Here is a 24,613-nt window from a genome sequence, read left to right as displayed (position 1 = left end):
CAAATGAAATCCAATGAATATCAGATGAGATTTCATTTGACGTTTGAGCTATGGAATTGACAGCTGAAATCAAGTGGATTTCGTAAATGTAAACTTAGCATTACCATTAAAAAAGTAAAGGAACAAAGCTATTTCAAGCAAATCTTCATAAAGAAGGTTATAGTGCGGTTACACTACAGTTTTTTGCCGGGTTAACCCACTTTATGAGGATTTATTGCTTAATCTGGTCAAATCTGACCAGATTTGCCATACAAAAATTAAATCCTCTCACGACTGGGTTTATTTTAAATCCGGCATAAATCCACCAAAAATACAGTGTTGTATTCGGTATTTGTGCAAAAAAATCCAACTCTACTCAAAAAGTACCAAAAGTTGCAACTGTTTTTGCAACAGAGCTTGTCGTGTTTTTCACGTTTACGATTGGTCGCATGAGATTTTATGGAGTTAATAAATCTAAAGTTATTTGAAAATCATAAAATTATTTATTTTTTTACATTAGACACTTTTTTAACAAAAAGTACGCTTGATACCTTGATACAAAAATGTATCCCTGTGTGTAAAATATACCAATATGAGCAAAGAGGGGACGATATCTCATGCGAGAAATTGTAAAAGTGTTAAACACGACTTTATTAGTTATTTTGTATGTATACGTAAACAAACATCAGCTGACAGTTTATATCCTCGAAAAGCTAAGTGTAACCAGCAAAGATTAACCCACTGGATCTATTAAACCCAGTGGGTTAACCTTCAATAGTGTAACCGGGGTATTAACCCTGCAAAAAGCTATAATATAAACAGCATATTACAGTACTTGTTTTCTATAAAAAAAACAATCCTCAGGAACATGAGGTCATTCTTTCTAGAGAAAAAGCCATCTTCAGCAATATGAGCACATTTTTTCTATAAAAAAAACCATTTTCAGGGACTGGAGGAAATTTTTCCATAGAAAAAACCATCCACAGGGACTTGAGAAAAAATTTTCTATAGAAAAAACCATCCTCAAGGACCCGAGGAAAATTTTTTCTATAAAAAAACCATCTTCCGTGACGTGAGGAAATCTTTTCTATACAAAAAACCATCCTCAGAGCCCGAGGAAAGTTTTCTAAAGAAAAAACATTCTCAGGGACATGAGGAATTTTTTTCTGTAGAAAAAACCATCCTCAGGGTCCTGAGGAATTTTTTTCTACGGAAAAACCATCCTCAGGAATCTGACGAAATTTTTTTTTAGTTTTGTTCATGGTACAATTACGTAGGTAGAAACATCGGCAAATTGCTACAACAAAGCAACTTTTTTTGTAATGTAAACTGTCAAAATTTTCGCCAAATGGTTTCTTGTTTTCTTAATGTGTGCGAAAGAGAGAGGGATTGACAACATAAGAAAAGTTATTTTTGACATGTTTCAACAAATGAAAACAAGAATACAACCAGAGACCGCCGTGTGATAGACCAGTGATGGTGGCGCTTGACTTATCAAAAGCCTTTGGCTGTTTGAGGACATTGATCAGACAACCCTCCGGCCAAGCTTAAAACGTTGGATAGTCAACTATATGTGTGGGCGCCAGTCGTACGTGGAATTCAGGAACAAGAAGTCCAAACCCCATAGAGTGAAACAGGGAGTTCCAAGGTGGGGTTATGTCTGCGGAATTGTTTAACCTCTACCTCTCCTGTATTCCACCCCCACAGACGGTATCGGAATAGTAACGTATGCGGATGATTGCACGATTCTGGCGCAAGGTACCTTCCCTGATGACATCTGTGAAAGACTGAACTGCTATTTAACCTGTTCCACGCGAGGAAAATTAAGATTTCTGCCACAAAATCTACAGCCACTCCGTTCACAACATGGACGTTTGGAGGAGAATTGAATGTCGTGGTGGACGGTAGCAGAATTCGACCACAAACTGCCCCAAAATTTTAGAGGTCACATTCAAAAACTACTTTCAAGTCGAGCGCGCACGTAAAGAAATCGCTCTAGTGTGGACCGGGAATAAGTTGCCTAAATGGATTATGCCGTTAGTTATGTACTGTATTGAAGTTTTTTCAGGAACTTTTGGTTACATTCTTAAAAAACTAAGAGTAGCTTTTAACAGAGTAATAAGGTACGTTTATTCAATCAGATGTTGGCAGCGCGTTACTTCATTCGTTGTTGATTTCTTAGGTTGCAAGTTTCATGATTTTATAAAGCTACGGATGTACCTCCTTTTTTATAAATGTTTTAAGAAGCAGACTCCACTTCACTTTCTCAAAATGTTTAATTTCATGAGGTCTTCGCGAAATCGTCAAATTCGTATCCCAATGCTATCATCTTCTCTAGAACGATCTTTTCATGTACGTGTTGCTCGGGTTTATAATTCATTGCCACAGCCCTTAAAAACTTTTAATCTTTCATCTATTTTATTTCGGGAAAAGATGCTAGAGTATTTTATTTCAAATTACTCTTAGTTTTGCCCAATTATATATATATATATATATATATATATATATATATATATATATATATATATATATATTTTTTTTTTTTTGCCCAATTATATATATTGTTATTGCCCTTTTATTGCTCATATTTGCATTGCAATGATAAACTTATACATTCATATATCAAAACGTATTTTTTTATTGGAGTAGTTCAAATTCCATTAACTGTTTTCCTTTTTTATATTGAATATTGTTCTGGAGTAGTCACAACTCAATCAAAAGTTTTTTTTTAATAGGATTTTTTTTATATAACTTATATATTTTACTATTTTAATACAATCAATTCTTAACCCTTGTATGTTTTGTTTGGAGTAGTTGAACATCCCTCCCACTCCTTGCTGGAGTAGTTTCAATTCATGCATTTAAATCAAAAGTTTTCTGTAAGGAGATGCTAATTTATATGTTTTTTTTACCCTTTATTATGATGAGTATTCTGTTTTGATTGGAGTAGTTTAACAGCCTTTCCTTATTAATTTTAAGCTACTATATTAAGTTATGCAATTTGTTATTTTAAACTCAAATGTAGTATACAGCCCACAGTTTATACAGTTGGCCATTCAGAGTTCTGTTAACAACTTTTGACAACAAACATAATAGATTTTTCATTATTGTGATTTGATTTCCTTTGTATTTTATGTCACAATAATGTATTTGACAGCAAACTAAATAGTCAGGGCTAACTAGTTTGGGCTGAATGGCCAACTGTATAAACTGTTGGTCTGTTCCTTTACTTTTGAAAGTGGTAAAACCGGCAAAACTAGCAAAAGTTGTAAACTGCTCCCATATGAATTGTATTGTGTCTGAAGTAAAGGAACGCTTTTCAAGTAAAAAGTGGTAAAACTTGAAGATTCTTCCACGTAAAGGAACAGAGCTTGTGATACAGCCCTAAGGTTGAAAGACTGGGCATTATAAAATGGAAATAAATTGAATTGAATTGAAAATTGTTCCCCACAACACACACAGCACAAAAAATCTGGCAACACAAATTTTACTCCATTTCTTTTGAATTTGTCTTCTTGTTTTGATTTTTTGCAATATGTCAAAAGTGACTTTTCTTATGTTGTCTATCCCTCTCTCTTTCGCACACATTAAGAAATCGTTCGCAAAAAAAAAAAAATCCTGTAAGGAGGAGGAATACAATCTCTGAAATCTAGAAGAAATTTTCAGTCACGTATAAAAGTGTAATTGCTTTTTCTTATAAGAAAATCATAATTCATGAATAATCCAAATCCGCCGATTTATAGCAGTGAAAATCTAAAGGAATTAGCCGCATTATATGGAAAACAACCGTTAGTAATAGAAGATATTTAAAGCTAGCTAAAAAGTTTGAAAAAAAATAATAAAAATTTAAAATTGCCAGGTCGCAAACCGGGGGCAACGCTAACAACAACAGCATATCAAGGGATTTCTTAATGAAAATGAATAATTTGGTATGTTTTTTTTTGGAGTTAAATGGTCATGATTGTGATTTACATGTTGCTCCATTTGTTTGTTACAGGACCACGTTAAAAATTTCTACCCGGAAAACTATAAACTGGATTTATCGGAAACCATGAAGGCTGCATTGTCTAAAGGTGGTTGCCCGGGTACAGCTCCAGGTGCCGGTCCATCAGGAGTGGGTGGTATGTCAGCGCCATCATCAACCTCGGTTGGAGGAGGACATGGGGATATTCCATCGGGGGCCAATCCTGGCATTTCGGGTTCAGGTTATGTGACAGAGAAATTGTATATGTTGTTGCAATTGTATTTGCAAAACAAAGGTTGGAATCCAAGTGCAGAACTTTTACAGTGCTTTTCCGATCTAAAAGATAATGCCTTGTTACCGAGTGCAGGATATTTACAGTAAGTACAAATAACATGAGTGGATGGGCTCAGTTATTGCAAAAAGGAAGGAAAAAGGATTTTGTAGTATATTTTAACTAAACACGTGCAATGGTATAACTGTTTGTATCAACAAAACAGATATATCATATACATAACAGATATATTATGATATAAATGTGGGAATGAGTGTAACAGTTATGATATTGTTTGGCTTGTGTATACTCACAATAACATAACTGATAGAAATAGTTCTGTGTTGTATATGAACGAGTTAGAACTTTATTTGTTTTTTTCGTTCTCAAGTATCTGTTGTACAACAGATATTTTTCAAATACTACAGATACCAACAGATACTATAGGCTTGTGTGAATAACTTCTAAGGAAAATTTCATAAAAAATGGAATTTTTCCAATTTTTTTGTGGAAAAGGACAAGAACAGTTACAACTGAAGTCACCAATTTGAATGTTTTTCTCGTGGAAGGGCTATTAAAAGTTTGTTTTGGGAAAACAAACTGTGTAACACCGCGAAATATTCGTCGGAGACCCCCAATGTGGTATACCAATCTACATATCTCGACGAGATAAAGCGATTTTGAGATGTGTGTCCGTCCGTCCGTCTGTCCATTATAAATTGCCGCAATTATGGACCGATCGTCACGAATTTTGCATGGAGGTCGGGTTCAGACCAGAATAGACCCCTATTTTTGTTGGTGATGATCTTGAAAAATTTAGCGGGTGAAATAGACAAAAAAAACAAATTTTTAACCGATTTTGTAGCGGCTCTTTTGGTCGCAATAATAGCCCGATCGCCTCGAAAATTGGAACAAGAAAATAGTATACCAGTTATATCTTTATTCCTGGAAGACACATACCGCCCACGTAAATAGTATTTGGAAGGCCAACTCTTGCGCTTTTCATTGATGCCAATTATGATTTACTTTCCGGTCAGATATCAGAGTTACAGCCTAATATATTCAGTTTTTTGCTTGTAGTGTAATCATAAGCACACAAGAGGTCACAATTATAGCTTATAGGTTTAGGTCGAAGAAGATGCCTACAATTTTGGATGATGATCTGATATTATTTAGCGTGTGAAATTCACCACTATATTTGTATGAAAAAGAAAAACATTTTATGTTTGGTCCATATTTGAATTCCTAGAAGGCATATACCGGCAATGTCGCCTATATATGGAAAATAGCTACTGAACATTCCTCTGATGAAAATTGCAATAATACATAATGAGTTTTGTGTTATCATGACAGAGAAACTCCCAGTTTTTGCAAATTGCGTGTAGCCCCAGCGTATTGCTTGTCCAATTGTCCAAAATTCAGAAGGGGCTTAACAACGCCAATTTTCCAATTTAAGAATATCTATTAGAAATTTATAATTATAATTGTTCCACAAACATCCCAGTAGTGGCAGGGGAGCCTTCTCTAATATCAATGAGTGCACCCCGATTAATATTAACTCAATGATATGTAGAGAGCAAAATTAATGCAACCCCCATTTTTGTCAAATTTTGGGACTGGGCAAATTTTAGGCTTCTAATCGAAATATATCACATATGCAAAAATATGCAAAATATATAAATTATGGATATGCAAATATTATTTTTGCATACCAAAATTTATGTATTTTACGTATTTTCGTATGCAATAAGTATTTCAATAATATCTTCTAAAATGTTTATGTGTACATTTTTCTGTTTAAAATTCTCTTCAGACAAGTCAATAAAATAGAGAAATCTGTAACCACAGCCACATCCTTCAAAATGTCGAAAATGGGGAGCTATCGTTCTATGGGAGCTATATGAACGCCCAGACCTATACCGACAAATTTCAGGTCGAAAGTTTTATACCCCCAACGAAGGCTTAATACAACATTTCAGCCATTTGACCATGAATAAGATTCTTTGCATGGATCGACAGAGAATTTTAGGACCTTATTTTAATGACAAATGTACATCTCCATCAAAATTCAGCTCTGTGAAAATTTTTCTATTTCAATTCCTATTTTGTTTGGGCTACATACAATAAGTACTTATTGTATCACACCAATATCCATTTATATCAGTTTGTACAAACCAGATATAAACAAATATGTTCCTTTTTTCTGTCTATACCAACTCATATCATACCTGTTTGAAAAAATATCAGTATCAACTTGTAACTGAAACTACATTCTACATATCCATACTCACTCAATGTTGAAACATGTCGGAACTGATATATTCAGTTGTATCCATGCAGGTGTTTAATTTTAACCATAGCTTGGAAAAAATCTATTTATTTGAATTTCGTTTTCTTTGTTTTCCTTCTATATTACAGAGTTCTGGCCAATCGCATGACCCTCGACTCCCAGGGACGTTTGGTGTTGCGTGAAAATGGCAAAATTGTTCTTCCCTTTGAACACTTTGCCAATGCTGTCATGTTGAAACATATGTCAGGTCCCCATGGCCTCCACTTGAGTGTTGATGCCACGGTTCGTGCCGTCCTCGAATCCTATACAATTGGAAGGGAAAATTTTGGCATGGAAAAGGAATTCATTATTGAAGTGGTACAATCCTGTCCTAGCCCAGCTTGTCGTTATTATAAAAACCACGTTGGCATATCATCACTACCATTTATGGATCAACAATTTCCTGGGGTTAGTCCTGAATTTTTACAACATCTACCCCATCTACCACCGCCACCACCACCACATGGCCATGTCCCTGGCGCTGGGGGAGGGGGTGGTACTGTTAGTGGCCCTAGTTCGGCAGGAAGTAATAGCTCAGCTACTAGCAGCTCTGCTGGTGGTGGCGAAGTGGATTTATCTGCCAAGTCGCCACTGTTTCCACCGCAACTCCAGCACTTGACAAAGCAGCAACAATCGCAATTGTCACAAATTAGTGCTGCCGTGGCTGCTGTTGCCAAACAGCAACAACAACAACAGCAGCAACATCATCAACAGCAACAACAACATCATCAACAACAACAACAACAGCAGCAGCAACAACAGGCAGCATTGCAGCAAGCCGCCGCCGCTGCTGCTGCCCAACAGCAGCAACAACAGTTGACAGCAGCTTTGCTCCAACAACAACAGAGCCGGGCATTGGCCCAACAAAGTTTTGAAAAATTCAATAATTTATCCGCCCTAGAAAAGCAAAGGGTCCTATCATCAGCTGCCGCAATGGCTCTCTCAGCTGGTAATCCTAATCAAGGTGTTCCTTTGCCAACACACCATAGTACACATCATCAGTTACCACCACCACCGCAATCACCCACCACAGCCGCTATGCATGGCGGCAGCAGCAATCGTCATGATGTAATGCCCACCTCGGTAACTGGATCGTCCGGATCATCATCTTCTTCCACGTCGTCATCATCGACTACTTCATCTTCTACAGCTCATATGGTTGAACAAATGGTGCAGAAAAGTGTTGAAACTTTGCGGTAAGTTGGATAAATCAAGTTAGGGGCTCCACTCGGACCATTGTGAAATGTTTACCTGGTAGCTCTGTTTAACTTATCTCAAGGATTCAAATTATATTAGGGGGAAGTTTACAGTTTCCAAGATATGGGTCTCACAGTTTGGACATTTTATTGACACTTATCTCGGGAAATATAAGTTTCCCTCTTTTGAAATGATTATCCATGTGATCAGCACCACAAGGACCACCTGTGGTATGATTTTCATAATAATTCGAGTGGATGCCTTAAAAAGGACATATTTTGTACCATATTTTCTGTTTTCCGACTTAACAAGAAATACATTTTTTATGTCCTCAGCTCCAATTTGGAAACTTTGGAGTCGAATAAAGATCTTTTGGCTCTACACAACGGTGCTTGGTCCACCAACAATCAAGATACGAATTCACGTGACAATTTGCCCGTTGGTCAGGATAAAATTGTTCGTGTATTTTCGGAATTAATGCGTAATATGGCTCGTATGAAAACCTATATACGTCCATCGATGTGTAAACCATATGGTAAACAAAGTGAATCTTTGCAGAAAAGTAAGTTTAAGATCCCAACCAAATTTGTCAATAATTTTATAAATAAATATCCATTTTACAGCCTTGATGGACACCATACAAATTGTGCAAACTTTACGCAATTATCTTCCACCACCTCATATACAAGTTTCCTCATGGAAAAGTGAAAGTGAGGGTACATCAAATTTGAATGATGGAAATGCTGGAGGTGTTGTTGGCCCAACAAGTGGCGTAATTGGTGGCATATCTTCTGGTGGTAATGGTTCATCACTTATCACTAATCTATCTACAAATCGCATTGAGAATTTAAGCAATTAAATGGAGAGGAAGTTCTTTTCAAGGTAAGTATTAGAGATCTATGCTAAGTTTATGTTTCGAAAACCAACGATAGTAATAATGGAAAAAGGATCAAAACGTTGAATGCCATAACACTCCCATAAATCCCTAATAAAAACCATTCCACAGTAAATAGAATTACTACATACATACATATTTAGCTCGGTAACATAAGGAAATTTAATATCCCACAGAATTTAGTATCTCTCCTCCATTTAATTTATATGCAAAACTCTCTCCACCATAGGTTGTAATACATGGTAACATGTTGATAGCGGTCCAAAGTAAATATGTCCAAAATGACGATTATTTTAGCAAAAATATTCCAAGAAGTAATGATATTTTTTAAGATCATCGAATCCAACACTGGGTATAATAAGTAATTTTTTGAAAAATCACAACTTTGGTTTGGTTGGAGCTCGGTATGGTCTTACGAAGCATGAACTTTCTGTAGGTAGACCTATGGCCTGTTTCTGAATGACGATTCGAATTCAAATTCGTTCGAATTACTATCAAACTCCTGTCAATGTTCACAAAAATGAATAAAATATTTTTAAATATGGTAGTAATTCGAACGAATTTGAATTCGAATCGTCTTATTGAAATAGGCCGTTAATTCTATATATAAAGAAAACTTCAACATCCTTATGGGATTCGTATTAATAAATATCAGACAAAGGCTTTCCGTGATGGGTAGACATCGGATTTTTGCATATTTTTGAAAATTATAATGCAAATAATTCGTTTATTAAACAACAGAAGTTGGAGTTTTGTACGTATTATTGATAATTTTCAATATAACATCGAATTTCTTTCATTGGAACGATATAATTATATATAATAAGGTAGTTAGGTTAGGTTTTAGGACGCGTAGCTGCTGTGATAGCAGCCACTCCACTCGGAGACCTTGGGGTCCATTGTGATCATCCTGAAAGTTGAAACGGATTGTAGTTGTGATTGTGATATAAAGGAGATGTGGATGTGTGATAGTAGTTGTGGGTAGACGGAGCTTGTGAGTGATGTGGTTGTAGATGCGTAGAATCCAATAGTTCAGGTGTGGTGGTGATGGTATTGATGGTGATGACGGGTGGGATGTAGTGATGTATAGGCGATGTCTGCAGATTGGGTGTGATTTTCTGATGCAACTATAGGAGTAGAAAGAGATTGTAGATGAGAGTGTAGATGTGGAGGTTAGATATAGAAGTAGTGAAATTGTAGTTGTGATAATAGAAGTAAGTTGTAGCTCGGACGTGGTTGACAATGCTACTATGTAGGGATAGTGCTTGTCCTGTTCTCAGCACGTTGGAGCCATTTTAGGCCTTTTGCCATGTGTAATAGATCCGACGGCTCTGCTTGGCAGAATGCTGTAAGAGCTTGGATGGTGTGCACACCCATGGTGCGTTGTCTTCTAGAAAGGAGCATAGGACAGCGACATAAAAGGTGCTCGATCGTTTCTATTTCTTCCTCATCCTTGCATAGCCTGCAGTAGTCAGCCGTGTGGTCTGCTTCCCATTTGCTCATCATGGATCCTATTCTGCAGTGACCCGTGATGATCCCCACTGCTAGTTTGAGGTCTGATTTCCTCATTGAGAGCAGTGAGGCGGTTCTTGACTTGGACGGGATTGGCCAGATTGCCCTTGATATGCTGCAGTTTGGCGTGTTTTGCCATTGTTGGCAGAATTTCTCCCGACATTTTTGCTCTATTGTTTTCCTGAAATGGCACAGTGGTGGCTTGATGGAGTAGTCGATTTCAATGGTTTGTGACTCCGATCCACAGCGTGCTAGTTCGTCGGCTGCCTCGTTTCCTTTGATGTTGCAATGCCCTGGGACCCGATGTCTAATGATGGTTTATCGAATTTTCAACCATTTTTTTCTGAAAAAGTTTAAAAATACATAACTCAGAAAAAATATTGTTTATATACCAGAAATGGTGCTGATTTTATAATAAAATGGACTTGCCCGCGAAAAAATTATATCGTTGTTATCAAAATCACATGAACTACCTTCAATGTAAATTACAATCCTCGAACAGTCCTTGAACTGCACGTATGCAACAATTTTAAACTTTTGTGAGGGAAGTGTCAGAAGAAGTTGTGCGGCATAGTTTGTCTTTAAACTTGATATAAGTTTGAGAGAAATGGACCAATGTTGACATTTTTCATTCCTGTGCCCTCATAAGTACTTGTGCAAAATTGCTTCATCCTAGGTCAACGCTTTATATTTTTGTCCACTTTTATATGGAATCGGCAACACTGTTCAACGGTGGCATCAGAAGGCTGCTTTTGAACATAATTGCTGATCAAATCCTGTACAAAGAAGTACTCGATGTTTGGTGATTGAGTTGACCCATGGAGTTCATCTTCCACGACAACGCGAAGAGCGCGACCCAGCACATGAGTAAATAAAATCGAATGTAGACTCACCCCTTTTGTTGGTGTCTTTACTACCCCATTGGAAATGGTGAGCGTTTGCGTCACATCTCAGGATCACGTTGCAGGTAGCCATCATCGAGCATCCTTCGGACATTTATGTTTGGTGGGTCTGGATGATAGTATTGTGGCCATCCCCGTAATATGCTTCAGCCTGACCGTGCATATATCACCGTTGCTGTAATGAGAAAGAAATATTAGATTTAAGCTCTTTTTACCTAATATACAAGTCCTCACCTTGCCCCCCTCGGGACAAGGTGAAATTGGCATTGCTTAGTCCAGAAACCATATTCTTATAGATATAAGGCTCCTGGACTAAGACAATGTCTACTTCAGAGGTGGTGAGGGACAAGAGTATTTCAGCGGCGGCGGCTTTGCAGTGATGCAGATTAATCTGCAAGATGCACAGCGTTTGCCGCTTCCCTACTCTTACTGAGTTTCGTGGGTGGACTCAGTCGAAACCGAACCCATCCTGAAGCAAAGTTCAGTTTTCCCTCACGTTCTCTAAGATACACCTCCCCAGGGGGGTCAACCGCCACTCTTGCAACCATCCCAACGTCCTCATTACAGGGTGCTAAACTGATAACAGTCCAACCCGATGGACTTTGTCCAAAGTAAGTGGGGGAATGCAGGCTGAAAGAATTTTCCTGGACGGAATCTCGGATAAGGAGATCGCAGCAAGATCAGCTCCTTCCTACAGTGCGCCAAAGCCATCCACCGTCCGCACGAGGAAATCTCGCGATTTCCTGTCCTGCCAGTTAATCACCTTGACACCCTTTCGCAGGAATGCGCTGCCGAACTGACGATCCCCCTGATCTTCCGATCCAGATACGATGGCTGACCGAAGACCGATTTCAAAGAGCTCTGTCGATGATTGCCACTTGGAGGACTTCATCAGTCGCCACTGTGGCCGGTCTGTCGTATGGCTTTTTGCGCTCTTGACCGTGTGCGCCTTGGAGTTATCTTTTCCAGAGCAGGTAGATGCCTTCTCTGTACTCAGTTGCTTCTCCTTGGTTGTACGTTCAACGGCTGCCGCATACGAGGTTGATGGCTCAACCAGCCAGAAGCCATCGTTTTCTTGGGTAAAGGCCGTGGACCTTCGGAAGAGCGAATGCGCTTCTCAGGTTAATGCTGTGGGGCATTATTCGTTCCTCCAGAAGACGAGCAGAATCGGGCTTTGAAGCAAAGTCCTTCACCGGTCGATCACGCTTATGGGTGTCCGTTGGTTTTGGGGTTGCACTCAATAGTCTTTTCCAGTACCTTTTGGCTCGGGTTAGACTTCGGAACAGATTTCGGCTTCGCCGGCTCTACTACTTTACCCGGGAGGAAGATCCATTCCACCTGGAGATTGCGATTAAATTCACGTGGATAAGTTCTTTCAAACTTTCTTATGAATTTCAGCTTACCCATGATGAGGTGCACCTCCCTCTCGGAATGCATGTTCGCATCTCGCCCTACGAACTTGCGATAAGGTACGGTACGTTCATAGTGCTTCGCATCAGATGCTTCTCGGGCAGATGCAACCTTTGAGTCGCTGCCCGTTGTCGGGGTCTCGTTAGATTCCCCGTCGTCGGACATAGTTTCAGTTGCCGTCTGCCTTTGAAGCTTATTGTCGACAGGAATAGTCGGAATCAGACTTACCTTCGGTTGGGCATCAAGGTCCCTACTCTCTTCGTTAGAGCCACAGCAATCTTCCTGAGTATACTTGGCCGAAATCACCGTGGTGTTCAGCTCATCATCAGTTAGGGTTAGATTGTTTAGCAATTCCTCCGGGAGTATGTCCCCACTATGGTCATCCGAGACAAGCCTGTCTAGCTGGTCGAGAAGTTCCCTACTCTGCCTCTCTAGACCGTCGTGGATGTTTTGAGAGTCCCATGCAGGTCGTTCTCGTCCATAACTACGGTTCTGTCTGTGGTAGACTGGATTTCACCAGTCCTGGCTAAATCGTGTTCCAATTTAATTGCCGGGTCGTCATCTATTTTTGGGTTTAAAGTTGATGCACTTGTAACAAGTAGAGCTGTAGGTGCCAAGGCATCCACACCTAAAACAGCCGGATCACAATTGCTTGATTTCGACGACACATGGCTTGTGGTTTCACCAACACTTGCCGCCGGTACTGGGTTATTAACTCCCAGCACCGTAATTTTATTTCTCCTATTCTTTTTACCTACAGTGGCGGCCATATAATTAAGAACGACATCGTATTAAAAAGTGTTTGACTTGCTACGTTCCAAATATTTGAATATTTATATGGAACAAAATTTGTAAATAAATTACACGGTAAGCACTTTCAAATAAAGCCAAAACATGTTTTAATTCTCCCTCGTTTATACGAAAGAAACCACGATTTATTAAAATAGTCATAAATCGACCTGGCCACATAATTAAGAACGATATAAGTAAAGGTTACTTTAAGGTAATTTTCATACACAATATGTGAATATATCGTTATGTATTTTAGAAATAGGTTACTTTGATTCATTTTTAGTATCAAATGTCCTTCAATGGTACATATTATTGCGTGTAAGTTTGATAATTAGGGCATACCTAACGTTTTCAAAATTTTGCCCATAATTTGGCGAATTTATTTTATTTTTGGGATCTAAAGCCACAGTTTTGGCTTCCTCTCATTCCCTCGATGACGCTATAAACGATACCCTGTGATTGTCGTTCCAAAGTCGGCGCTTACTTACCCTTAAATTGGCTTTTATCCCACTTCTTTGAGTCCTTTACGAGGGAATTGTCTGGGAAATAGTTTCGTATGAGCCATTTCCACGGCATCCGTTGCATCTCACCGACATCGGCCTGTAGTGGATGAGTCAGTGACCAACCGAAAAAAGCTATTCAATCACTACTTCACATAGAACAACTTCAAATAAATTTTGCTGGGTACATACTACCTTCTTCAGATGTAATTCGAATTATTTTAATTGCAATTCGAGAATTCTATTTGTAATTCGTAACATTTCCGTTGCCCTGCCCATGACATTAAAATTATTCCAGGCGATTTTAATGCCAAAATTGGAAAGGAGAATATCTTTGGCCCAACAGTCGGGAAATTCAGTCTCCACAGTGAAACATCTGACAATGGTATGAGGCTGATAGACTTTGCAGCAGCAAAAAACATGGTAGTTAGCAGTACCAGATTTAATCATCTCGATATTCATAAGGGCACCTGGCTGTCTCCAGATCAGAAAACAAGAAATCAAATTGATCATGTTGTGATAGATGGAAGACATTCATCGAGCGTGTTGGATGTACGATCGTTCCGAGGCGCAAACATTGATTCGGACCACTACCTTGTTGCAGCAAAGGTACGCACCCGCTTAAACGTAGCAAACAAAGTACGAACAGACACAACACGAAAGTTAGACATCGGTAAGCTGCAATCACAACAGATAGCCACAGCATATTCCACTCAACTAGCCCAATTGCTTAATCAAAGCACTCCTCATCCCGACAACATATCAGCGCAATGGCAAAACATTGCCCACTCCATGCAAACAGCCGCAAAATCCATACTTAGATACCAGAGGCCTCCACCAAGGAATCCATGGTATGATCAGGAGTGTTGTGCTGCCACCGAAGAGAAAAATGCGGCATATAGGGCTACTTTACAATCCGTAGCAACGCGTAGCGCACGAGAGAGATACAGAGAGAAAAGGAGAGAGGAGAAACGTCTTTTCCGCAGGAAAAAGAGAGAGATAGAAAAGCGGGAGTGTGAAAAAATCGAGATGTACAGGAGACAGAATGAAGTCCGAAAATTCTACCAAAGAGTCAAGCATCAAACTGATGGCTTTGGTACAGGCACATCCTCCTGTAGAGACCAGCAAGGTAATTTGGTCACTGATACAGATAGTGTACTCAGGATATGGAAAGAACATTTTTCAAAACTGTTGGTATCCAATAGCAGCGAAGACGACGAAGATACCACAGTCCCAATCCTAGAAGATGGTATTGAATGTATACCGCCCAGCCAAGATGAAGTAAAGACAGCAATAAATCGGCGGAAGAATAATAAGGCAGCAGGAGCCGATGGCTTACCAGCCGAGCTGTTCAAAACCGGAGGCGACACGCTGATAAGGTGTATTCATCAGCTAGTTAGCACCATCTGGCAGGAAGAACGAGTACGCGACGATTGGAACCTGAGTATCCTGTGCCCCGTCCACAAGAAGGGAGATAAGACTGTATGCTCTAACTATAGGGGCATAAGTCTACTCCCTATTGCTTACAAGATCGTGTCAGGGATATTGTGCGAACGACTAAAGCCTATGGTCAACGAGATAATTGGACCATACCAATGCGGCTTTAGACCTGGCAAGTCCACCATTGACCAGATATTTACCATGCGGCAAATCCTGGAGAAGACCCAAGAGATGCAGATCGACTTTAACTGACACGAGGTCCTCAGTTAAAATAGGAAAGAACCTCTCCGAAGAGTTTGGTACCAAAAGAGGTTTCAGACAAGGAGACAGCCTTTCGTGTGATCTCTTTAACATCCTGCTGGAAAAGGTTTTACGAGAGGCAAACGTCAAAAGAAGTGGCACAATCTACACCAATAGTCACATGTTACTTGCTTATGCTGATGATATAGACATCATAGGCCGATCAGTAAAAGAAGTAACTGATACCTTTATGATGGTCGAAGAAGAATCTGCTAAAGTGGGTCTGGCGGTAAACGGTGAAAAGACCAAGTTGATGGTGTCGATGCGCAATGCGTCCATTGAGCTCGGACCGACTGTGGAAGTTGGTTCCTATAATATTGAGGTAGTAAAAGACTTCGTCTACCTCGGTATTGAATATCCTTATTGAATTAATACCACGAGGCCAACAATCGTTGTTTTGAATTCAGATTTTATTTTAGAACTAACTTGAAAAACATAAAAAGTATACACATAAACTTCTGACGTATAGAATACAAAACTCAAAACGTTATTGATGTAATTTAAACAAGTGAATGTTTAGTAAAGGACAACAAAGTGTTTCAAAGTATTCAACACTCCTCCTCATTCACTTTAAATTGCATTTTTGACAAAGAGTTTCATATTTCGGCTTTGGTAAAGGTTTTGTTAAAATGTCAGCAATCATTTCTTCTGTAGGACAGTAGCTGCATGTAATGATCCCTTTCTTAACATAATCCTTTGTTAATTTATACTTGGTATCCATGTGTTTTGTTTTGAAAGAAAACTTATCATCATTCACCAAGCGAAGACAGCTTTGATTGTCATTAAAAATGTGTGTTGGTTGATTAACTGGTCGCCCTATATCATCCAATATTTGTCTAATCCATTTAACTTCTTTAGCTGCTTCGGAAAGTGAAATATACTCTGCTTCACAAGTTGAAGATGCAACTAAAGTTTGCTTTTGACATGACCATCCAATTGTACCACCATTGTAGAAAACTATTCTTCCGCTATTTGATTTTCTATCTGTGCGTTCTTCAGCCCAATTTGCATCCGCGTATCCAATGAGACCTTGTTCTTTTTCCTGGTTACTTAGTAATAGTTTCATAGTTGCGGTTGTTTTCAAATATTTTAAAACTCTTTTGCATTGAGTCCAATCTTCTAAAGTAGGCTGAGAAACCTTTTGTGCCAATATACTTACGGCTGCCGAAATATCTGGTCTTGTGTTAACAGATATATATAAAAGATGCCCTATAAGCTTTCGGTATTTAGTATTTGTTTCTAAAAGCTTTGAATTTCCTCCTCCTTTTCCATAACTTATGTCCATTGGGGTACTTGCTGGCTTTGAGTTACTTAGACCATATTCATCCACAACTCTTTCAATATAATTCGTCTGACAAAGTTGAAAATTTCCGAATTGATCTTTCGATACCTCAATTCCTAGATAGTGCTTTATTTCGCCCATATTTGTAATAGGGAAACGACTCTGCAAGAATGATGTTACAAGTTTGACTTGTTCATTAGTATTACACGCAATTATAATATCATCTACGTATACTAGTATGTAACAAACTTTTCCTTTTACAATTCCCGAATATAAACACAAATCATTCATACTCTGTGTAAGACCCAATTCTTTAAGGACTTCATGCAAAACCGAATTCCAAGTTCTAGCTGCTTGTTTCAACCCATATATACTTTTCTTCAGAAAACATACCAATTCCTCGTTTTCATTTTTGAATCCAGGTGGTTGTTGCATGTATATTGTTTCGGTTAGCTTGCCGTTTAAGAAAGCTGTCTTGACATCCAAATGATTAACAATGAGATTTTCCTTTCCTGCGATAGACAGCAAAATTCTGAAGGAAGTATGAGTCGCAACTGGTGCAAAAACCTCATCGTAATCAACACCGTACTTTTGGGAGAAACCTTGAGCCACTAGCCGAGCTTTGAAACGACATATGTCACCATTTTCATTTCGTTTCAATTTGTAAATCCATTTACATCCTATAGCCGATCGTCCTTCTGGAAGTGTCGCAAGTTCCCAAGTCTTATTGTTTTTCATCGCCTCAATTTCTTCTTGCATAGCCTGTAACCACTGTACCTTTTCTTCGCTTTCAATGGCCTCTTTATATGTTTTTGGTTCCATAACCTCGTTGACTGACCAAATTTCATCAACAAATCTTTTTGGTGCTATACCTTTGTTGGATCTGGATGACGTTCTCATAGCCTTTTCATTTGTTTCCACATTTGATATTTCATCTATTAATCTTCTTGGCGGTATTCCTTTATTGACTCTAGATGAACTCTTTACTTCATGTCCACCTGTCTCCACATTGTGCTGTGTCACGGGCGTTTCGTAGAATGTATTGTCTGCACTTGAGTTATTGATACCTTCTGGCGTTTCTGAGAGTGTACTGTTCTCACTTGAATTATTGATTGCACTTTCATTCAAGAAACTTGAATCAGATTTCTCCTCCTCAATCAATAATTGATTATTTAACTGCTTTTTATTGGAACTTAAAGAAACAGATACTTCATCTGCTTCACCCTTTACGATATCTGTGAAAATTACATCTCTACTAATAGTTACCTTATTAGTTGAGGGATTATAACATCGAAATGCCTTTGATTTACAATCATAGCCAATAAATATCATTTCAGTGGCCTTTATGTCAAGCTTTCGCCTTTTCTCGTCTGGGATATGGACATAACACTTTGAACCAAAGATATGAAAATTTTCCAAATTAGGCTTTATACCATACCACAATTCAAACGGTGTTAAATTCGTTGTTCTGGTGAAAACCCGATTCTGAATATAATTGGCCGTTGAAATCGCCTCTCCCCAGTAGGTATTCGGCAATTGTGCTTCAATTAACAGACACCTAGCCATTTCCATCAACGTTCTGTTTTTCCGTTCGGCCTTGCCATTTTGTTGAGGAGAATACGGAGCTGTAAGTTGATGTTCTATTCCTTCAGACCTCAAGAAAACTTGAAAACTTTTTCCAATATATTCGCCTCCTCTGTCTGAACGTATTTTCTTAGGAGTACGACCGAAACTTGTTCGACAAAACATCACAAAATCCTTAAACGTTTGCTCCACTTCTGACTTTCGCGATATCAGCCTTATTGCAGTAAACCCAGAATAATCATCAATAAAGGTTACTACATACCGCTTTCCAGATGGTGTGACTGTTTGCATAGGCCCACAAACATCACTGTGAATCAAATCCAAAGGAGCTGATGATTTTGTTGATGACTCTTTTGGAAATGGAAGTCTTGTTAATTTGCCCTTCACACATGTTTCACATACTTCTTTGATTCCACATTCAACCAATTTGAGATTTTCCGCTAAATTGCACTTAAACATTTTCCTTATGGCCTCCGGATTACGATGGCCTAGTTTTCGGTGCCATTGGTGTATACAATGCTCATTATGCTGCAATACCGCATTCACCATGTCCGGTTGACGCAAAATATACATATCGCCATCAATATCTGCTAATCCGATATTTGTAACTCCAACATTGATACAACACTTATTTTTCTTAAAAGATATTTCATACCCGTCCTTAGTAAGTTGTCTTACGGAAAGTATGTTACCAACCAGCGACGGAGCATAGAGCACTTCTTTTACCTTCAATGTATGTTCATTGCCAAATTCATCTATTGTCTTTATTTCACCTGATCCAATGCCTTTAATAGACACACAATCGCCATTTGCCAACTCAATCGAACTCTTGTAATTTTCATCCAAATTATTAAAGAAATTCTTGTCGCTTACAGCATGGCGAGTTGCTCCTGAATCCACCAACCATGTAAATTTCTTGTTTTTACCAAATTTAAATAAAAATTCATCCGGCATATTTTCGGTATTTCCTATTTCTTCAACTGTATTGATCTTGTTTCCATTCTTGGCACTGCCTTGCTTATTCTTCCAGCTTTTGTATTTCATGCAGTTTTTCTTCTGATGACCAGGTTTCTTGCAGAAATAGCACACAATTTCTGTTTTAGATGTTGCCTTCATAACTACATCATTTCCACAATTACCAGAATGTACACGCCTTTCGTATTCTGCAATCACTCTCTGCTGCACAAAAGCAAATGTGACTTCTTCCTCCTTGCGAGATTCCAATGAAGTTATGAGGGTATCATAACCTTCGGGTAAACTACTCAGAAGCATTGCCGCGCTCCATTTATCGGACAAAGCTTCCTCACCGACATCTCTCAATTTCGTAAAAAGGTCATTCATTGCATTTATATGGGCAACAGCATCGCCCCCTTCTTCAAGCTTTAAACTGCAAATAGATCTCATTAGGTAAACCTTATTAGTAAGCGTGTTTCTTTCGTGATATTCTTTGAGGGCGTTCCATGTATCCTTGGCAGTCTTCATATTCCGTATATGTCCTAATTGGTCATCCATGACAAGCAAACCTATGGTTCCCCTTGCTTCATCATCCTTAGCGTCCCATTCGTCAAGCTGAGCCTGGTTGCTGATTTCATTATTTTGTCCGCGCTTTGGTTCCGGACGAGATCCTTCGATAACCAGCTTCCATAAATTATGCTTACGTAGGAGAAGCTCCATTTTAAATTTCCAATTAGCGTAGTTGTCATTATTCAGCTTTGAAAATTTTGGTTTAGCGTCCGCCATGTTGAATTTCTATCCTTGAATATCCTTTCTGTTTGAAAATCCTTCTAAAAGTCTTGAAAATCCTTAGGAATATTCTTGAAAGTTCTTGAATTATAAATTCCTTTGGAAAAATGATTCCTTATTGTTTCCTTTAATATTCTTTAACCGATTCCGTATTTATCCTTTTCGATATCCTTAAACGTGGAATATTTTCAAAATAGGCCCATAACCTATTGAATGTCCTTATTGAATTAATACCACGAGGCCAACAATCGTTGTTTTGAATTCAGATTTTATTTTAGAACTAACTTGAAAAACATAAAAAGTATACACATAAACTTCTGACGTATAGAATACAAAACTCAAAACGTTATTGATGTAATTTAAACAAGTGAATGTTTAGTAAAGGACAACAAAGTGTTTCAAAGTATTCAACACTCGGCACCTCCGTAAACACAACAAACGACATCAGTTGTGAAATAAAAATAACAATTGTATTGGCCAACAGATGCTACTTTGGTTTAAGTAAGCAGTTTAAAAACAAAGCCACATCTCGTCAAACAAAAATAACGCTCTACAAAACACTGATACTACCCGTGCTGATGTATGGCTCCGAAGCCTGGGTACTTGCGCAAGCACACATGGCAGTGCTTGGTGTGTTTGAGAGAAAAATTCTTCGAAAGATCTACGGACCAATCTGCGTTGACGGTGAATATCGACGTCACATGAACCACGAGCGGTATCTGCTGTACAACGACATCAATATTGTTAAACGTATCGAGATGCAGCGATTGCGTTGGCTAGGCCATATCATAAGAATGAGCGATGATGACCCCGCTAAAAAGGTGTATAAACACGGACCGCTTGGCGGTGCACGCAGAATTGGCAGGCTAAGGAATAGATGGCGCAAACAAGTGGATGATGAGATGAAAAGGCGCGGTATTCCAGAAAGCGAAGCAACAAATAGAGAGAATAGGAGATCTTTTCTTAGTTCGGCCTATAGAAAAAATGTTCTGTAATGGGCCAGCTAAGTAAGTAAGTAATTCGTAACATTTCATTTGTAATTCGAATTATTCAATTTGTAATTTGAAATATTCCATTTATAATTCGAATTATTTCTTATGAAATTTGAATTATTCCATTTGTAATTGGAATTATTCAATTTGTAATTCGAAATATTCCATTTGTAATTCGATTTATTCCATTTGAAATTCGAATTATTCCATTTGTAATTCGAATTATTTCATTTGTAATTGGAATGACTTCATGTCTAATTTCAAATAAAATAATTCAAATTACAAATGAAATAATTCGAATTACAAATAGAATAATTCGAATTACAAATGGAATAATTCGAATTTCAAATGGAAAAATTCGAATAACAAATGCAATAATTCGAATTACAAATGAAATAATTCGAATTACAAATGGAATAATTCGAATTACAAATGGAATATTTTGAATTACAAATGTAATAATTCGAATTACAAATGAAATGTTACGAATTACAAATAGAATTCTCGAATTGCAAATGAAATGTTACGAAACTAAAATGTTTCGAATTACATCTGAAAAAGGTGTATACATTCACTAATCTATGATATGATAGAACATCAAAGATAATCCTAAAGAAGGCCATAAAATCATAGCTGTATCGTCCCCTTATAAAACAATGTCATGAAGGGTGCGCCTTAACTAACTTTTGATGAAAACCGCTTACACAGGGAAAGGTTTTGTGAATTCTAAAACAGCAGTGTTCATAGATGAGAAAAATCCAAAAACAAGAAAAAATCGGTGTAGGAATTTTTAAATAAATCGCGGTCAAAATCCACATTTTTAGGTGCTTTTTAGGTTTTCACGATTTTGCTTAGAAATCTAAAGTCCAATCGAAATGGAGCTAAAGAAAATGTTGTAGCTGTGAAAATTCTCTAGAGGATTGACGTTTATCATTTGTTCCCAGCCTGTACCAGTTTTGAGGTACAGAAGCTCAGTTTACATTTGTAGGTTTTTTTGTTAGGGTTTCGCGATTTTTTCTTGAATACGGTAAGTCTTATCGATATGGGACCTGAGAAAATCTTATAGCTGTGAAAATTCTCTACAAGACTGGCTTAAGTAACTTATCCTAAGTTGTAACAGTTTTTTAGATATATATAAGTTTAAGTTGGGAATTTGCAGTCATGACATTGATTTATAAAGGGGCGATACACAATTTAATTGAATTTGAATGGTCCCAATTTGAACTTCTATATCTCAAAAACGGTAAAACCGACGAGAATACCATAAAGACCAATCTTGTAGAGAATTTTCATAGCTACAACATTTTCTTTAGTCCCATTTTGATAGGATTTGCGGTTTCTAAGAAAAATCATCACAACCTAAACAATCCCTAAAAATGTCAACTTAAATCGCGATTTATTTAAAAATCGCTCCGTCGATTTTTTTCTTTTTTGATTTTTCTCATCTATAAACATTGTAGTTTCAGAATCCGCAAAAACTTCCCAGGTGTAAGCACCTTCCATTTTAAATTGCTTCAAGAGCACCGTGAAGAACTATGGTGGAGAGAGAGAGAGAGAGAGGTAGGGTCTTAATAAAGCCCCCCTTTAGTTAATCCTTTTTATATTGGTTTTTATTAAAATAAAAATATCTGAAGAAATCTCACATAACTTCGAATGTAGGTTTTTAAAACCAATTTAATGAAATTATTATCATTAATGTAAACTAAGTATTTGTGCAATTTCAACTCTAAAGTTGGATATAATTTTTATTAAACATATAAATAGTATGCTATAACTTAGACGAATAAGAATATAACGAGTAAAAAGTATTTTATGTTTATTTTTGTTTCTTCTAAAATGCTCATAATCTATATAGTGCTATCAATTTTATTACATAAGTGTGCCATTGTTTTAAGACTTCTTTTTTTACATATAAATTAGGTTAAACATTTTTTAACTTTTCTTAAACAAAAATTAATGTACAGCAGCTATTGGGGATATTCTCGAAATACATAGTAATAATAATGAGATGAATAATAAAGAGATTAGCAATTTAGGAAGAAAATTAAATTATATACGAATTCCTTCAGATTTATGTACGTAATTTAAATGTGACATTTAAAATATAATTGAAATGTTATATATTTTGAAATTAATGGAAGAAATGACTTTCATTTTGTTTTTAATACATATTGAAAATTCCCTATGCTGTACATTACACAAATACAGACTGATTTTATTTAATTTTTTTGTTGCCTCTGTTGGGTTATTTTATATTAAATAATAATAAAAAACAAATAACCCAAAACACACACATAAATGTTCCTTTATTTAAAATAACAAATGAAAAGTTCAATATACAAATGAAACAAAAAGTCTTCTAAATTTTTCTCATAACAAATAACAAGATTGGCTAAAAAAAACAAACTTTTATTTAGCTTTTGTTTTTTACAAAATAACAAAAATCGAAAACAAAATCCAAAATCTGTGATATTTGAGTATTTAGTTACATACCTTTCTTATTTCTTTTCGATAGTTTAGGCTGAAACACTTAAGGCAAATTACAATTAGATATGTTTCCAATTAAAATATAAAAATCAAAAAAACGGAGCAATAATTAAAAACTTTATTTTTAGAAGTTATTTTATTTATTTGCTATTTTTATGCACTTTTTATTCTTTATTCATTTTTTCAATAAAAAAATATATAAACCCCATATCAATTAAATTTAATATAGACAAAAAATATGAAAAATTAAATTAGTTTATACACATATGCTTATAAATAATAAAAATTAATTAAATATGCTGAAAATTTTAAATATGTAATTCATCACATATATAACAATTGCAAATTTGCAAATACCTACCTATGAAAAAATTGAATTGCATTTTAGTTTACGCTGTCTGTCACAAATTTTGAATCAGAAGCACGCAAAATTGTAGATTCCCAGTCATACTTGGAAATGTTGTATTGAGTGAAGAAAATTGTGACTTTAAGCCTCCGCATCGCGCCAACATTGTTGTCCCTGGCGGAGATAAACATTTGATGCAGGTTTTTCATTATGGATTAAATCGAAACCACCCCGATCGATTTTTCTAACAACTTTCACCGGATATGCTTTCGAAAAACGCAAGTATGTTGTATTCAAATCTCTAAAGCCGATAATAAGTTTGTTTATTTTTTTTTTGCGACAGTTTCCAAGGTTGATTTAGAGCTAAATGAGTGAATTCAGCTGGACCAATGCCTGCAAGACGGGTAGAACCTAAGCCGGTACTTTACAATATCCCGGTGTACCTCCTCATGCATGTTCTACTAATATTATTCAGAAAGGTTCCAAATTCTTTCATTGTGCTGCACTAACTTAGGTGCTTTATAAGAGATCAACGTTTCTCTCACCTCTAGTTGTTGTTTTAGCAGCATAAAATCGCTGCTGGCCGAAATACTATGGTTTCGGGTCAATCCGCTACGAAAGAACTCGTTGGCGTGGGATTGCAGCACCTCAAGTTTTGCCAGCCAGCGACTTGATAACCTTGTTCCTA

The 24,613-nt window shown here is 37.2% G+C and overlaps 2 protein-coding genes across 3 annotated transcripts; one reads left to right on the top strand and one right to left on the bottom strand.

Moving 5' to 3' along the window:
• Positions 1-3,540: 3,540 nt before the first annotated feature.
• LOC141397864 (uncharacterized) lies at positions 3,541-23,979 on the top strand. 2 transcript variants are annotated; one of them, XR_012411541.1, is made up of 7 exons: positions 3,541-3,767; positions 3,839-3,908; positions 3,977-4,320; positions 6,633-7,739; positions 8,076-8,302; positions 8,364-9,023; positions 9,076-9,136. XR_012411541.1 is itself a non-coding variant. In XM_073974681.1 (7 exons), exons 1-6 carry the CDS (start codon positions 3,694-3,696, stop codon positions 8,597-8,599), a joined length of 2,058 nt encoding a protein of 685 aa, XP_073830782.1. In that variant the 5' UTR covers positions 3,541-3,693; the 3' UTR covers positions 8,600-8,622; positions 23,968-23,979. The 2 variants fall into 2 exon arrangements, 1 of the variants encoding a protein (XP_073830782.1); XM_073974681.1 differs by lacking the exon at positions 9,076-9,136 and adding an exon at positions 23,968-23,979 and having other exon boundaries at positions 8,364-8,622.
• Positions 11,741-20,097, bottom strand: LOC141398323 (uncharacterized). The gene is made up of 5 exons (XM_073975607.1): positions 19,050-20,097; positions 17,167-18,143; positions 12,688-12,813; positions 12,509-12,639; positions 11,741-12,143 (listed from the first exon to the last, which is right to left on the bottom strand). The coding sequence occupies exons 1-5, from the start codon at positions 20,095-20,097 to the stop codon at positions 11,741-11,743; spliced, it is 2,685 nt and encodes an 894-aa protein (XP_073831708.1).
• Positions 23,980-24,613: the final 634 nt, after the last annotated feature.

This window comes from Musca autumnalis, unplaced genomic scaffold, assembly GCF_047663935.1.
Source record: "Musca autumnalis isolate F117 unplaced genomic scaffold, ASM4766393v1 scaffold_3, whole genome shotgun sequence".
NCBI classification, from domain to species: domain Eukaryota; kingdom Metazoa; phylum Arthropoda; class Insecta; order Diptera; family Muscidae; genus Musca; species Musca autumnalis.
Note: the sequence above shows the minus strand (reverse complement) of the source record. Positions and strands in the feature narration are given on the sequence as shown.

Excerpts from the sequence above, each read along its gene's own strand:
- LOC141397864 (XM_073974681.1), top strand. The coding sequence starts at position 3,694 with ATGAATAATCCAAATCCGCCGATTTATAGCAGTGAAAATCTAAAGGAA. Across the intron at positions 4,321-6,632 it reads CCGAGTGCAGGATATTTACA|AGTTCTGGCCAATCGCATGA; the intron begins GTAAGTACAAAT and ends TCTATATTACAG. Across the intron at positions 8,303-8,363 it reads AAGTGAATCTTTGCAGAAAA|CCTTGATGGACACCATACAA; the intron begins GTAAGTTTAAGA and ends TCCATTTTACAG.
- LOC141398323 (XM_073975607.1), bottom strand. The coding sequence starts at position 20,097 with ATGGCGGACGCTAAACCAAAATTTTCAAAGCTGAATAATGACAACTAC. Across the intron at positions 12,814-17,166 it reads AAAATGAAAACGAGGAATTG|GAATTGCTAAACAATCTAAC; the intron begins GTATGTTTTCTG and ends ATACTCCCGGAG. Across the intron at positions 12,640-12,687 it reads ACCTTGATGCCCAACCGAAG|ACGGCAACTGAAACTATGTC; the intron begins GTAAGTCTGATT and ends CTTCAAAGGCAG.